Here is a 17,005-nt window from a genome sequence, read left to right as displayed (position 1 = left end):
TTTCAAAGTTAGTCTATCACAACCGATCATGTTAAATGATCCCGACAAATGGGAAGTTGGACTTGCTGAAATTCGATTTCCAAATTCTTGGTACAATATTGATGAGGGAAAAAACTATTTTGAAAAGGACATTATTAATCCGACCAAAGAAGAGGTCAGTGGAATGTTTACGAATGAAAAGGGGAATATCGAAATGATCGCTCGGTTAGATGATAATGAAAAGACTGAAGTTGCATCTCCTGTAAATCTACCACTGTCATCAGCAGCATCAATTGAAGCATCAGAACCTCCCAAGAAAAAAAGACTAAAGATTGGCAACTCATTTCTCTTGTGTATCGTACGAGAATAACCTTACCTGCTGGACATTATGATAGCGCCAAGGACATTATCAATCCTCTCAACAAGAGCCAAAAGGGTATATTTCGCCCATTTCATTTCGAATATGATTCAGTCACAAAAAGAACTAAAGTCGATTTAAAAAAATAATTGCGTGATTCGATGGCAAAATTCTGACATTGCTAGATGTTTGGGATTTTTCCCTAATGGAGTTATCAAGAAGGAAGGAAAGACTATTTCACCTACTCTTTCGAGTGTACAAGACACAATTAGTTCAATATACGTATATACGGACATTATTGAAAATCAACACGCTGGTGATGTGAAAGTTCCCTTATTGAGGATCATTCCTGTAACACAACCTAATGGTAAAGTGTGTTATGAAAAATATGACAAACCCTATTTTTTTCCTGTCAATCGAGGACATATCGAAAAGATTAGCATCAATATAAGAGATGACACGGGTGAATTGGTACCATTTCAATCTGGTAAGGTGGTGGTGACGTTGCTATTCAAGCGAAAGTTGGCAAAGTTTTATGATTAAGTCATCATCATCGTCATCATCAATATGAAACGACTGTCTGCACCTCATTGGCAGTATGGTGGAACATCTATGCCCGCGTTTCATGGTGCATCGATTCAAAGAGGTCATGGTGCTATTGGCGGTATATTCAAAGGTTTGGCAAGATCTTATGCACCCGTCTTGAAAAGAACTCTGTTGACGGCAGGAAAGCAAGCGTTGCGAGCTATCCCTCAAGTTATCAAGGATGTGCGTCGAGGCAAGTCTCTCAAGAGATCGATTAAAGACAGGTCGTTACAAAGCATCAAATCCTTTGGGAGAACGTTCAAAAAGGAGCTAAATTCTCCTGCTGCCAAAGCTGCTCGTGTGAAAGCTAATCAGAGAGCACATAAAAGACGGCTACAGGAAATAAATCGTGCTATTCGCGACGGAACACTCAAACGTAGAGGTGGTCCTCTGAAAATTGCACCTTCAAAGCGAAAACGAAAAGACATTTTTTCTTGATGGATGACGAAAAAGATTATCAATCAGCTCATCAAGAGTGTGCTTTGTCTGATACAGACGTATTTACACCAGCTTTCGTTCAGACTGATATTAAACAGGGTGTTTATGAGGATGTTTATCCAATTTCTAAATTGAATGATAATGGACCTGTGGAATTTGTTGTGGAAAATGCGAGTGAGATGTTTCTCGATTTGGCTAATACTTATTTCAAATTTTCTTTAAAAATCGTGAAAGCGGATGGGGCAGATCTTGAGGAAGATGAAAAAGTTGCTCCTGTAAACTACATCTTTGGTGCTTTAGCGAGTCAGGTGGATGTGTCACTTGGTGGTGTCAGTGTTTCAACATCACACAACAACTATGCCTATCGCGCCTATGAGGAAGCACTACTAAACTATGCTAGAGATGCTAAGAAATCGCAGCTCACTATGGGGCTTTACGCTAAAGATCAGCACGGAAAATGTGCTGCACATGACCCCGATCAGAACACTACATTGAAACAAAGACAAGAATTTTTTTGCTGAAAGCAAAGTGGTTGATCTCATTGGAAAAATTCACTCGGACATTTTCAATCAAGGAAAATTGATTTTGAATGGGTTGACGCTTAAAGTCACCTTGTTGAGAAATAAACCAGAGTTTATGCTTTTGTCTCCCGTTGCCAACGCTGACTATAAAGTCGTTATTACGGAGGCTATTATGTGTTTGAGAAAAGTACAACTAACCCCGCATAAATTTGAAGAAATTCAACGACGTTTGGAAAAAGAACAAGCGAATTATCCGTTGGATAGAATTGATATTCGTACGCATTCAGCTGCTACTGGTTTGTCATCTTTTGTTTGGCATAATGCTTATCAGGGGCAAATGCCTAGTAAAATTGTTGTCGGTGTCGTTGACAATTCCTCTTACGTGGGAAATTACAAAGAAAATCCGTTTAACTTTGCTCATCACTCTATTCGAAAGGTGGGTGTGTTTATCAATGGCGAGTCGCTACCCGGAAAACCTATCAGTGTAAACTTTACGAATGGTCAATACTTGGAAGGTTACAAAAGTTTATTTGATATTGCTGGTACGTTTGGTGCTGATGATGGGTCAGATATCACGAGAATAGACTATAAAAATGGCTACGCTTTGTTTGGTTTTGATATTTCTCAATCGCTCTGTAGAGGAGGACATCAGCAACCTAAACGTAGAGGTACCTTGAAAATCGAGTTGGAATTTCACCAAGCGTTGGCAAAAACTGCTACAGTAATTGTGTACTCACAATTTGAAAATACCATTTCTATTGATAAATACAGAAATGTCATCAAAGATTACTAAAGGATAATGAATACGAATGAACTTAGATGTATTTTGACCAAAGACCCTGTGACGAGAAGACATTTGCGAGATGTTTATGCTTTGGATCAATTTAAAGAGTTTGTCAAAGAAAACTCGCTTCTTGATGGACTATATATAGTGAATGATCAACCTATTCATAAACTTGGTAACCATTGGCTCTTAGTTTTTGTTGCTAAACGAAAAGTTGTATTTTTTGACAGTTTTGGAAGAGCTCCTCATTACTACAATATAACATTTGATAAACCGCAGACTGAAATCGAAAGAAATCCTGTTCAACTACAGTCATTATTCTCAAAAGTTTGCGGTGGATATGTCATTTATTTTGCTACTCAATTGTGCCGTGGTAAAAGATTGTCTGACATTGTAAAAAAATTTGATAGAACCGACCTATCTGCAAATGATCAAAAGATAGGACACTTTTTGTTAAAATATTTCCCAGGACATGGTAGTTTTTAGTAGTAAATGTTCAATTTATTGTATACGTTCATTTATTTGTATTTATTCTGTTATTCTAAAATAATGTATAAAGAAATTTTCTTTCAAATATTCAAACCAATTTTTATCTCTTGAAAATTGTTCCTTGTTTTGAAGATGTCTCTTAAACTTTGCCGTTGATTGCTTGTTGAATTCCTCGATATCCATTTCATTCCACATGTGTTCAAACAGTTTTATTGTCGTATTGATAATGTGTTCTTTACATAAGACATGATGTTTTTGTGCTCCTCCTTCTTGGCATCCTTTGCACATTTCATTGACTGTCTCTGTTAAAGCATTGATCATCCTTTCGGTGGTTTTATCGACAATTTCCATGAGATATTCTTCTCTTTCAATGAAGAACTTTGTTGCTTCTTTTTCCTCATCTGCTTTCAAATTTTGATCAATGTCCGATTGTGAGAGTGGTTGTGATCTAGAAGAAAAATCCATAATTTGCAAATATATTTGATTGCGGGAAGTAGTTGTTTCTGTGAAGAGTCTTAAAGAAATAAAGTAGTTCTCTATGAGTTCTAGAATATATGCTACTTTTCTTGCCCTACATTATTCATCAGCTATTATTGAAAAAAGACCCATACATATTTTAGATTGCGATAGATGTAGTATCAAGAAATAAGTGTGAAAAACATACCTATTAGCCTTGATAATTTCGAATCCAGTCTTCTAACAACTGATCGTCAGGCATTTCAATTATGTTCTCATGCTTTACTTTCTTTGGTTGTGCTGGTGATGGTGTCGGTTCTTGTGGTTTGACTGGCAGTGGTGGTGTTTTTGAGGGGCTCTGACGAATCTGATGAATCTGAAGAATCTGAAGAATCTGAAGAATCCGATGATTGATTTAATTCTTCTTCTTCCTCGCCACTTGAAAGAACGATCAAATCAAAAATTCTTGAAGAGTTTTCCATTTTAATTTTAGTTAGCTTGCCTTCTTAATAAAACTTCGAAACGTATTTAAAAAATTCGATGAATGTAATTATTCTTTTTGTTTTGATTTGATTTAAAAACTATCGCTGCAATTTTTCTTTTTCATCTTATTCACTCATGCGTATAATAATACAACCGAACAAAAAATATAACAAACAATCATTAAGCATTTCAAATGAATAATTTTTCTTTCTTAATACAAAGAGATACATCGTGATAAATTCTATTTTAAAATTTTTGATTGTAAAATCTTCTTTTTCAATTCATTTACCCAGTGTTCATCATTTAAAAGTTCTTTTTTGCTCATATATATTTTATCGTCTAGATGGTTTTTCAAACGACACCTACGATTTGCTTCTTCTTCGTCAACCACTTTGATGAGGTTTGAGAATGCATCCTCTAAAAATTCTTTTGCTTCTGTCATCAGACAATAGTGATCTCGTTGGCTTGGGTAATCTTCCAAACATCCCTCACACATTTCTTTTTTCACGTCAAAAACTTTATTATTCATTTGTTCCAAAAACATCAGAATCATGTCATCTTTGTATTTCAATTGTTCTTTTCCTGATCTGATTTCATCTTTCTTGATTGTAGTTTCTGGTGGGGCTTGCATACCAGCAGTCGATGATGTTGATGATGTTGCTGATTCTTTCTTCTTCTTCTTCTCTTGTTTGTGATTTGCTTCTTCCAAAATCTTTTCAAAATCTTCTTTTAGACATTTGATGTTGTTTCTTGATAAAATCACCAATTGACCAAAGTTTTGTTGGTTGGTATGATATTGGCGTAACGAGTAAATTGTCTTTCTTTTTCCTATTTTGTGTCTTGCAAATGTCGTGTTTATTTTTCTCTGCGAATCTTTATTATATTGTTGCCATTTATTGATGATATTTCGTGTAATTTCTTCTTCTGATAATTTTTCTTGATCAATCTTTACTTCTGCAACAGCTGACATGATTCAATTTTATGCTAGAGCTTGATATGTTTAGATAAACTTAATTTTTGAAATTTATAGACATCATGAGCACAATAGCCATTCATTTTTAGTTCGATCCATACCCCTTTTGTTTTAATATTATTGAGATAAAGTAAACACAATGCCTATTCATTTCTGCTCTAACACAATACCTATTCATTTCTGCTCTAACACAATACCTATTCATTTCTGCTCTAACACAATGCCTATTCATTTCCACTCTAACACAATGCCTATTCTTTCTGCTCTAACACAATGCCTATTCATTTCCGCTCTAACACAATGCCTATTCTTTTCTGATCATGTTAACAATACCCATTGTGTTCAAACTCTACTATTCGTGTTAACAATACCCATTCATTTCTATTCATGTTAACAATACCCATTGTGTTCAAACTCTCACTTTCTACCTACTGTGGTGTTACAAATTTGTGATATGAATTATTCCCTTCACGCTTTGTTTAAAAACTTTTGATAGACTATTTTTTTAGAATTATTTATTAATTTGATTTAATTATTTATATTAATATTAATTGTTTCATTTCATTAAAATTGTGGACTGGCACTTTCTGAGTTTTCTAAGTTTTTATCTCTAAACCAGAAGAATCGAAACAGAATTTGTTCGAAAGTCATGAAGCCATTTCGAGACCACATAACACTAAAATTAATTAATTTCCTCGGATTGAGTTGACGATTTTTAACGTTACACTCAAGTTTGTATTATCTGCAAAATATTGACTTTCTCATTGGAGAATAAACTGACCTTCACGGCTAACGGGGACGTGCCGCTGGAGTTTCAAAAGTAGGCCCTTTCAGATCTAAATATTTGGTAAATTTGGGACCCTGCCAGAACTAAAAACATCGAAAGATTTCCCTATTTTTTACCCTGAAAAATGGAAAAATGGCTATAAGTAGACGAAAAACTTTTTCTAATTTCCATCCCGAAAATTATTCAAAATAATAAAAAGGCTGCTGTTTGGACGAGGCCGAATTCTGAACAATATTAAAACGGTCACGGTTTGACAGTATATTTACAGCTAGAAAGTAAAACCACAAAACTAATTACGAATCAAGTACATAAAGGCAAAACTAGTAAAACTTATACAAAATTACTGTTGACAAAATTACAAGAATACAGGATAAATGCAGAAAATAGTCAAAATCTAAAATGAAATTAGGAAATAAACTAACAAATACGAAATACTTACAAAATTCATCACATAATACACCACTGTGCCACAGACCCACTAGGAACCCAGCCCCACTGAAAAATTTGGTCCCTGGTGGAAAAATACCCTGGAATGTCAGCCCCACTGGAAAATTGACTTTGATTTCATCCCCATCGAAAATCAGTGTCTAAAAATTGCAATCCAAAACCACCCCCACTAGATTTTTTAACCTTGGAACAATGAAATTGCTATTCCCATTGATATTTCAATAGGGGTTTTTATCCCCACTGAAGAAAAGAGTTCCACCGGGGCTGTGAGACAGGGGTGTCAAAATATCTCTACGAAAGATATCTCGCCGCAACAAAAATGCACGGTACGCAAAAGATCCAAATTGATTTTACTAAAGGCTCAAAAAGCTTCTAAAAGTTTCGAACGATTTTCTCTGAAAACGATTTTCCCTGACACACATCTTGTCACGATTACGACTGATAAAAGTACATGCCAAAAAGACGAGTGGAAAAGCTTATAAAAGAGCTACAACGTAAAAACTAGTTAAAGATACGTTAACAATACACAAGACGATAAGCGTCACTTTAAACAATAAAAATGTAATTCTCAACGCGAAAAATTGCCAAAACAACTGCTCTGTCGGATACACATCTTAAAAAGAAGTAAATTTGGGACCCTGCCAGACATATTCTCCGACCAACAGCTTGTCCCCGTAACCAAATTCAGAATCACACTTTTACTCGTATAATATGGGATAAGGGGTATAATTTTCTCGTCCTGAGTTTTTTGAAGACACCATAAAGGCTCGTTAAATATGACAAAATATCCGAGCTTGAAAAATATATCTTATATTGTACCGTGTGATAGCTAAGACTTATTGATTGTCAAAGATTTTGTTTTCATTTCATGGCTAAAGTTAAATTTAAAACTCCAAATTTATTTTACAAAGTCAAGAATACACCCCTTCTCACAGACCCACTGGGACCTCTTCCCACTGAAAAAAAATGGCCAAAATTTGTTCCTTGTGAAATATAATACTCTTAATTTTTGTTCCCACTGAAAAATAATAAAAAAGAACAAATCCCCGCTGCAAAATATCATGTTATTTTTACCGCCCCCTGACTTTTCTGACTTGAAAACAATAGAATTTAAATCCGCAGTCATAAAAATTATGGAAATATCAATCCCCATCGGGTTTCAGCCTGTTATTTCTACCCCCACTGGCTGAAAAAATTCTACCGAGTTTCATGAATGATAGTTAGTTATATTTGAATATTATGTTATTGAAATTAACAACTCTTGGTCCAGATCAGTGTTTTAGTCATTCATTAAATATAAATTTTGTCCTGGCGTTCCTTCATTTTGAGGTGTAAATTTTTCACTTTCATCGTGGTTTCGTATTTGATTTTAGCCTGATAAATCCCTTCAGTAGGAAGTTCTAGTTCGAAGGTCTGTACAAGTTTTGCCAAAGTATAAACTAAGGATTTTGTCGCAAAGTGCTGGCCGATACATCGTCGACGACCGATCGAAAAACCAACAAATTTCTCGTTTTGAACGAATTCACCTTCGGTGTTTAAGAAACGTTCCGGTTTGAATGAATGAGGTTCCTCGAAAAGACTTTCATCGTTATGCATGGCGTACAAGTTGAAAAAGACTGTAGTGTTTTTTGGAATTGTGTATCCTTCAATTTCAATGTCTGTTTGTGCACGGTGCGGTACTCCGAGCGGTGAGACGTCTTTTGTTCTTAAGGACTCATGTAAAAATGCACGAAGATAATGGCATTTTTGTGACTCTTCAAGGGTCATGTTTTTCTTATCAACCAGAACCCCTTGGATTTCTTTGAAGCATATCTCAGCCTTCGTTGTATATTTTGCTAAATTATAGACGGTTAATTTCATAGCGCTCATCGTAGTATCAATTCCGGCGACCATCGTATCAGAAAGCAGAACTTCAATATTATCCCTGGTCAAATTTGAATCTTCGTTGATCAAAATATCGGTCAAATCCGAGTTTCCATTTGTTTCGTCTGACGGTAATTTAGATTTGTGTTGCTCATATTCTTTGCCAATCAGGCCGAACATACCTTTAACGTAAAGATCTAAAAACATAACTTTTCCAAGGGGTAGCTTACGAAGTATTGGGAATCCAGCTAATAAATTTGAGATTGTCAAGCCTTTAGATAACATTTCTAACAGTTTTTGTATCGTTGTGAAGGTACCATTGATTCCTTTACATCTTTTATTAAAAAGAAATCTCATGAAAATATTTGTTGCAAATAATGCAATCTTCTGGTTCAGCGAAACGTATTGGTTACACTTCTGTTCTTTGCGGATGGTCTCAATAAGTTCGTCAGTCTCCTCTTGAAGGTTTTCTTCTAAATTATTTTTCTCATAGAAAGATAGAGCTTTATGGATTATCTTTCGTCGTTGTTTGACTTTTTCCAAATCATCCGTCACTACCAAGCCTAAAATTAAAAGAAAAATGAACAATTCATAGAGAGAATCTTCAAATTTTCTCAAGCGAGAAAAAGGGAAACCGTTAAGATTTACAACGCATTTAAGGACATTTAATGACTGATTGAATCGAGCCTTTGCGTTGTTTTTTTTAAGCAGCACATTTTTTGAAATCTAGCGATAGGTTTTACTTTCAGTTTTATATTTATGTGAAAACCACGCGGGATACGCATTTTGGATTGGAAATAAGTTGCTTCGTTTCGCATCCAAAAGCTGTGGGTCTTGCCCCTTCGGTGCTTTGAATTAAATGGTTTACAATCCCCTGGAATCTGGCATACCATTATTATTTGCAAGCCAAGTTTTTGTTTTGTTTTACGCAAGTTTTTGTATGCAAAAATATTATCCCTTAATCCCATGTTTGAGATCAAGTTTTTTCAATCGATGATTTGACATACCTTGAAAATTTTTAGACACAATTTGACCAGCCAGTCGCTGTGGTCTCCCACTGCATTCACTCGAATTTAACATTTCTTTTGCCATACGATAATCATTGATGAAAACCATTGGTCGATCGCCAAACCAAAAAGTGAAAATTGATCCCAAGTCTTTTGAATAGTCTGTTATGATTTGGTGTAGTTCTTTGGTTTTCTTTTGTTTGATTAATTGATGTATGTTTCCCAGTACAGGTAGCCTCGGAGGTGAGGGCGGTAAGATCTGTTTCGTGCCTTTATCATTGCTAGAATTGGTTTTCGTCCACAAATAGTATAAAGTTGTCAATACTGCAATGAACGCAATAAGTGACGCGACCATGTTGATTTCCTTGGTAATCCCTCTTGGCTTACTTTTTCTTTTGTTCTTCTACTTTTGTCACCAAGCCCGGCTATTGTTTATTTGCGCGTTTTCTGTTGTATTGTTTGCTCCCAAAATTCTCAATCTAGAATGGCGAGATAAATGACATAAAGTTAGCCTCGACACTATCAAATACCTCCAAGGAAGAAATTAATCCCAAATCTGCATAACCTAGTTCCTGCCAAAGTCATTTCATACATTCCCCAAATTTAGAAAACTGGTTTTTTATTTATTGTCTATTGCCCAAAATTAGCCTGCAATCGCCGAATTAACTTCCCGCCAGAATTTCTATCTTTCTCACATTTTAGTCTCGATTATCCTAACACTGGAAGTGGGAGAATTTTGGAACATATTCCTTCTAATTTTATAACCTTGTCTTGCCTGTTCAAAGCGTAGAGTATTGTCAAGTCATCACGCAAACTGTGATGTTTTTTCTCGTGTTTTTAAGACTCTTCTCTATAAAAATTGTTCTAATAATGGAAACTCACGTACCTTTGAATAGTCTCTGCCTTAAAAGAATTATAATGTTATCAAGAGCGGTTTAGATAAATCCATGTTCTCGCACGGCGACTTGCGCATTTGTATATCCATTTTATTATAAAAAAAGAGTGGCTTCTGCTCATCGATCCAATAGTGAAAAGATTTTCTTATAAAGAAAGTATATCTGCAAAGATTTGCAATTCAGACTATAAAAACCAGTATTAAAATTGAACAAACCAATCTAGAAAATAAAAAGAATTGTTTTCCTTGCCTGCATTTCTGCATCTTTCGACTCTGGTTTCTCATTAGTTGCATTGTCTAGACTTGATTTTTAAATTTTCCTTTGTAGCGAGCTAACAGTCCTCAAGAATATCTTTTCAACGGCGCATTATTTATCAAAATTTGGTATTACCCAAAAAATAGCACACATAACAAACATCATTGCACGCTTAAAAGTACAGGACATAAAAGTAGTAAAATGTTAACATTGCACGAACCACGTGTCATTAAAGAGAACAATTAAATCACATGACCAAAACAAACATGTAAAGCAATTGAAACAATCAAAATCAGCCATATTTGATTTGATCTTTTAGTTTGACATGTGACATTGGTTTTGATTTTGTATCCCACTGCATACGGTTTTTTTACAAATTTCGTCAGTGCTTTTATGTCCCTTTAATGGGCTTGATATATTTCGAAATTCCGGACGTCTCTTGAAGGTATAATATGGAGCTCTCTAGGGCCAATGGGCCAAAAGATGCCAATATATCCTTTCCATGACTGAAATCAAATGATGTGAACTTTCTTACAAAAGAAATCAAAGAAAGTCTGGTAACAAAGATGAGCATGCTCGAGAAAAAGATAGAAACAACGATCGAGAACATCTTAATCGAAAAGAAGCAAGAGGCGAAAGAGGTTAGTTATCTGAAGCTGTATCCAAACAGATGAATCAAAAATCAATTAAGGTGGAGAAAATAACTCGATGTGAAACAGTCGGCAAACAACGATCCACAACATGTAACTTAATTTTCCATGGAATCAAATAGCATCTGGAGGATCCCGAAAATACAACGAAAATCTACGACGAGAAATTTATCAAGTACAGAATCCTTGGATTACAACTGGGTATCAAGGACATCAAAATTATAAACACAAAGAGGATTGGAGTATTCACGGAAGAAAGAGAGGAGAAAGGGAAGTATCGACCAATCAAGGTAGTATTCAAAAATGAAGAAGACAAAAACAAAGTCTTGAGAGTCATCACGACATACAAAGGCCCTCCTTCATCCTATCGAACAACAGAAGACCTCACAATTATTGAACGATTGGCAATCAAAGAATTGTGCAAGAGAGCGCATGAGCTCAATGAAAGACAAAAACATTCAATTTAAAGTCAGGGGAAGCCCCAGAACAAAACTTTACCTAAAGAAAATTGTAACAACAAGCGATTGTAAAAAGACAGGTTCTTCAACCTCAATCCTTTAATAAATAAATAAATGACCTAGAAGATTTTTGAAGTCTTGAAAAAATGATACTATATATTGGAATAGCATAATATTTTGTTATGCAATTTTAGAAGTCCTTCTGGCCAATATCACCCTATTAGATAACTATTTATATCTTGTAAACTAATTTGAAATATCATCGTGAATAACAAATTTAATAGATCAGGGAAAAGAGTGGTAACAAATCGTAGGCAGTGTTCCAATGGTTCAAAGTTTGTATAGTTAAAAAGTCTCCCTATCTTTGCAACTCCCAAGGCGGTCAATGGGCGTTAACCGGCGTAGTATGCCCCATCCCCCACTTTTTTGAAGACCATGTCATGCGTTTTTAAGAGTTACTATTTTAAGCTGGTTTGAGACCAAATCAAACCACAAAAACTATTAGTTTTACCACTGGGTACCTTTCTATCATTCAGTCACGTCCGTGCAGCTGGTCACTGCTTTAATCCCCCTAACCTACCCCCCCCCTTTGTTTCCCGTCCTAAATCGGGCCAGAAGAAAGAAGAGACTCTAAACTATCCAACGAACTATAAACGAGCTTCCAGCTCTTTCTAGATCAGGAGATATAAACCTTTAAAGTTTGATTTTCTTAAAATAAACTTAGAAAAAAGGACCGTGGCACTTAAAAGGTTAACAGTTCTTTTTTTTCTGCATAGACATTCGTTTACAAATGTTTGCTGCCAATATAATGTTGGAATTAGTGAACAAAAAATTCGAAAAATTAGGCTTTCTTTATTTATTGTCTTTAGAGAAGCAAATGGATTAATTCCATATTTGGAGCTCTGCTCAAAATTACGTGGCATTCTGATAAAAATAGAAAATTGCAAGTACCATAAATTAAAGTGAAATGATATTCAAATTAAGAAAGCCGGCATGTTCAATTATATTCCACTTACTAAGCAATAAATTACTGAAACTCGGAGGAATTTACTTAGGCATTTCAACTAATGAGTCACAGCTAGGCTATTAATCTGTTTTTCTGAAGGATGCCGTAAAAGTATTATCTTTCGAAACAGAGCAGAACCCTAGTCTATGCTCACTGACAGAAATTTATATACGCGTAAAAATTAAAATTAAATTCTGTTTTGACCCAATCTTATCGCATTTTCAAAACTTCTTGTTGTAAATTTGAAGCGATTCCCTCTTTCTTATCTTGCGCAAGTTTATGTGCCTTGTCTCAAACAAGCTATCCATCATTACATAGATTTGTACAATCAATAGCTATCTCTTTATTTGAAATCCCTTTCTCACAGACCAACTGGGACCCCATTCCACCGGAAAGATTGGTGAAAATATCGTCCCCCAGTGAAAAATTATACTCTAATTATAATCAGATACCTTAAGGGAACTAACTTTTGCGGGAACTAAATTTTGCGGTTTTTGCGGATTTAGGCCTAAACCGTAAAATTAAGTTCCCGCAAAATTTTTGAAATTCGTAAAACAAAGGTCGAATAATTCACAATACGGCTCTAATTTTCTTTCAAGTGAGAAATCCGCAAAATTAAGTTCCCGCCAATATTAAATATTAAATCTTGAACTGCGAACTGCAAAAATTAGTTCCCGCAAGGAATTGTTCCCTTAAGGTATAAAAATCCTCACTGAAAAATTCTGTCATATTACCCACTGAATTTTCTTGCTCGAAAATAATGGAATTCAAATCCCCAGCCATAAAAAAACATGGGAAATCAAACTCCATCGAGTTTTGGTCCGTCATTTTTACCCCTATTGGCTGGAAAAATCTTACCGGATCTTTGAGAAGTGATTGTATTTGAATAAACCCTTTTTCCCGAAAAAATGAGATGATAAAAAATAGCCACTTACAGATTTTCTTGGTGATATCCTTTTGAAAATGATTGAAATTCGAATTTGGTTGATCAATGATAGATTAACTGGTTCTTCATAAAAAAGGCGTTTTTTTTTCTTTGGTCTTGCATTGAAAGATAAGTAAAAATCTTAGAGTCGCTGGTAGCTTTCGTCCTATTTATGTAGGTTTAAAAATTAATACAATGGATCATACGTCGTGTTTAATTGTTCCATGAACAATTGTTAAGTAGATTCCAGTATGGTTGCCAGCAATGCAGTTCTATTGTTTGTATATTCTTATCAACAAAGACTTCCTTCAATGAAAAAGGCAATTAAAAGTTTTAAAAATGAAATTTTGAAGATGACATGGCTAAATTGCTAGTCAATTTGCCTTGGAAAAATGCCATAATTCGATAATTACTTCTTTTACTCGTGCTTTCGAATCTATAGATTACTTCAATGAAAAAGGCAATTAAAAGTTTTAAAAATGAAATTTTGAAGGTGACCTGACCTCTCAAATTTTTTATCCAAAAAAGAAATTACTTTTCCATTTATAAAATTCATTTTCCCTTCTCGCCTCATTTAGATATCAATTTATAGGGTATATTTTTCATGATCGATTCTTTTTCTAGGTTAAATGAAGGATTAACTAAATGGTGTGCCTATAATTTAAAGTACTGACGCACAAAAATAAAATCCATTTATACTGAGGACATTTCTGCCTAAAAGCCTAGATATGCAGTGTTGAATCATTAATGGGATAAATTTTCGCGGTGATTAAATTTTGCGGATTCTGTGGATTTGGCTGTCATCTACGAAATTAAGTTCCAAATTGAAATTTGGAAAGATCTTATCCGCGAAATTATTTTGAGCAAAACTTAAAAAATGTCAGATTAATACCTTTAAAATCTTAACTGGCATCAAAGAAGCGCTAATATTTCAACAACCGGTGATTATAATTTGGCAGTAAACGGACAAAATCGTGAAAATATTGTCTTTTGATAATGCCATTCGCCGCAAAATCTTAAAATGTCGCGTATGAGCTCAATCGAGAAATTTAATCCCGGCGACGATTTATCTCATTAAAGTAGCCCAGTTTAGCTTAGGGATGCACCCAAGAGTTGATCGAGTCGGTTGATTAACATGTAAAAATACTCTAAACGTGGCATTAGGATCAGTTTACAAATTCCATGATGGTGATTTTAGACCAATATGCTTATAGGGTACCTTCTCATAAAATATTTGGTAAAGATCGTCTTCTAGCATGGAAGGGATGGATTCAATCGACCTGTTTTAAATCAAATGCATGCAAAAAACTAAGATACGTTCCCGGGAAAAAACTATCTTGCATAACTATGACCTAAAATGAATTTTTTCCTTCTCCATAAGGTCATTGTCTTTTATATTGAAATAGAAAAAATTGGTAGGTCATAGGTCATCATCAATCACTACCACGTTTCATCATAATTCGATAATTACTTCTTTTACTAATGCTTTCGAATCTATAGATTTCTACCTATTTTGGCTGGCTGTATTCGCCATTTTCGTTTAATTGCTGATAAATTATGCTGAATTTAATTCGCATATGTCTCTAGGTCACTGATTTTTTTCGTATACATGAACTGGGTCAAAATTAGACTAGAGTCTACTTCTGGCTAAACTTTGCTTTCTAATAATTTTTAATGACCCTGAGTCCAGTGGATTAGACTAGGAGCATTTGATGAGGTTGAAATCTGGAGGACTGTAAATACAGTCCGCCCAAGCAAAAGCATTTAACCATATACTACCGGGCCACTTAATCGCGCCATCCAGTCTATAAAAAAGCTTTATGTGGACCCCGGGCTAGGTCAAAATTAGCCAAAGAATCTCACTCTGACTCTTTGCTACCGAGCCAGATACGGCTACACACCCTTCTCACAACGCGGGTCACAACGTTTCGACTAAAATAAACAGCGAAGAAATGTGCAAAATCAGGTTCGAAATTAGAAAAAAAATCTTGCTATGACTGTTTGCAAGAGAGCCACATTACACCTACAATTTCCTTCTCAAAATGTTTTGACTAAAATAAACAGCGAAGAATTGTGCAAAATCAAGTTCGAAATTAGTCAGAAAATATTGTTATGGCTCTTTTTTGCTATGACTTATTGGCAAGAGAGCCATATTACACCTACACGCCCTTTCTTATAGCGGCTGCTTTTTCTAACCAATCGAATTTTTTAACCAATCGAAATACCACCACCAAAAATTGTACTTGTTTACCCTGGTAACCCAAGCCGTTACTGAAGCACTCTCTCTAATAAAAATCAGAAATATCGGAATCAGTAAATGGGTTTTCGGGTTTCAGGTTTCCGGGCTAGGTCAACATTTGGTCTCTATTAACTATATTAAACACAGGTCAATGGGAGATTTTTTCTTTTTGTAAAACGAATAAATCTTGTGAGTGATGTGATTGCTTGATATTTTCCTTAGAAAATACAAAGGTTTTGATCTAAAAAAATGTTATCCCCGCTGTGGGAAAAAGTTTCACCGGCGCTGTGAGACAGGGGTGTTTCAATTATGCCATTAAAACGGATGAAAGTTCAGTTTTGAATCAAATCTATTGATTCTAGTTTAGCTTCTTAAACTTCATCTCTTTATCTAAACGTTTTTGAAAGTTTTTTCAATGCAATCGTGCTGGCTAGGACGCATGACCTGAAAATTTTTTTTCTCGCGAAGAACACTGCGCAAAAAATGTCATTCTAAATTTATGCCAAAACATCAAAAAGGAAATTCAAACTAATAATCAAACCACTAATTGACGTTGGATCAAGTCTAATTGCATAACTTAAAGTAAAGTTGATTTATTTCAGAAAATTGGTGTGACCTGCAAATATTCACTGTTTTGCTTCCGTTCAATTTTTCCTCTCTAAAGGTTGATTTTCGATTTTCGATTTTCGATTTTTGGCTCGCGGAGATACCTGTCACCTCGCAAACTTATTACCCCCGGGATGGATTCAATCAAGCTGCAAATGCATGCAAAAAACTAAGATACGTTGCCGGGAAAAAATTATCTTCTTAAAATAACTATGACCTGAAATGAATATTTTCCTTCTCCATAAAATCATTGTCATCTTTTATATTGAAATAGAAAAAATTGGTAGGTCATAGGTCATCATTGAATTTTATTGAAAAGTCGCAGGTCATGGCATTTTCCTGAGCAGGTACAGTAGTCATCGAGTCATCAGAATCACTACCACGTTTTATTTTGCTAACCCGGCTATTGGTTCCAGCTTAGCTTCATTTCTTCATCTAAACGTGTATCTAAATACAATCGTGCTGGCTAGGACGCATGACCTACTCTAAGGTCCCGAATAGACGTCCCCTCCCCGCTTATTAATTTTCGAAAATTTTTCGGACCCCCGTTCTTATTAGGACCCCCCCCCCGTTTATTAATTTTCTAGTTTTTTTGTTTTTGAGTTGAAGTGTTTTTCCATTTTATTACCCTTAATTTGCCCCTTGAAAATTCATAGAAGTACTTAGGTAAAAGGAAACTTTTAAATATTTTCAGACCTCCCCCCCCCCCCCGTTTATTCAGACCCCCCGTTTATTATATTTTGCAAAAATTTCGGACCCCCCCCCTTTTATTCAGACCCCCCTACTATTCGGGACCTTAG

The 17,005-nt window shown here is 35.2% G+C and overlaps 3 protein-coding genes and 1 long non-coding RNA gene across 4 annotated transcripts; 2 read left to right on the top strand and 2 right to left on the bottom strand.

Moving 5' to 3' along the window:
- Positions 1-1,359: 1,359 nt before the first annotated feature.
- LOC136821060 (uncharacterized protein F54H12.2-like) lies at positions 1,360-1,881 on the top strand. The gene has a single exon (XM_067077293.1). It carries the CDS (start codon positions 1,360-1,362, stop codon positions 1,879-1,881), a length of 522 nt encoding a protein of 173 aa, XP_066933394.1.
- A 172-nt stretch (positions 1,882-2,053) lies between these two features.
- LOC136821058 (uncharacterized protein F54H12.2-like) lies at positions 2,054-2,674 on the top strand. Its single transcript, XM_067077292.1, has one exon. The coding sequence runs from the start codon at positions 2,054-2,056 to the stop codon at positions 2,672-2,674; it is 621 nt and encodes a 206-aa protein (XP_066933393.1).
- An 879-nt stretch (positions 2,675-3,553) lies between these two features.
- On the bottom strand, positions 3,554-3,996 carry LOC136821034 (uncharacterized). Its single transcript, XR_010848678.1, has 2 exons — positions 3,819-3,996; positions 3,554-3,668 (listed from the first exon to the last, which is right to left on the bottom strand). It is a non-coding gene; the product is annotated as an uncharacterized lncRNA (long non-coding RNA).
- Positions 3,997-7,590: 3,594 nt separating this feature from the next.
- On the bottom strand, positions 7,591-9,525 carry LOC136821057 (uncharacterized). The gene is made up of 2 exons (XM_067077291.1): positions 9,171-9,525; positions 7,591-8,726 (listed from the first exon to the last, which is right to left on the bottom strand). The coding sequence occupies exons 1-2, from the start codon at positions 9,523-9,525 to the stop codon at positions 7,591-7,593; spliced, it is 1,491 nt and encodes a 496-aa protein (XP_066933392.1).
- Between the last annotated feature and the right edge of the window lie 7,480 nt (positions 9,526-17,005).

Source organism: Clytia hemisphaerica, unplaced genomic scaffold (assembly GCF_902728285.1).
Source record: "Clytia hemisphaerica strain Z4C2 unplaced genomic scaffold, Clytia hemisphaerica genome assembly, whole genome shotgun sequence".
Classification (NCBI taxonomy): Eukaryota; Metazoa; Cnidaria; class Hydrozoa; order Leptothecata; family Clytiidae; genus Clytia; species Clytia hemisphaerica.
This window is presented reverse-complemented; position numbering and strand designations above follow the sequence as displayed.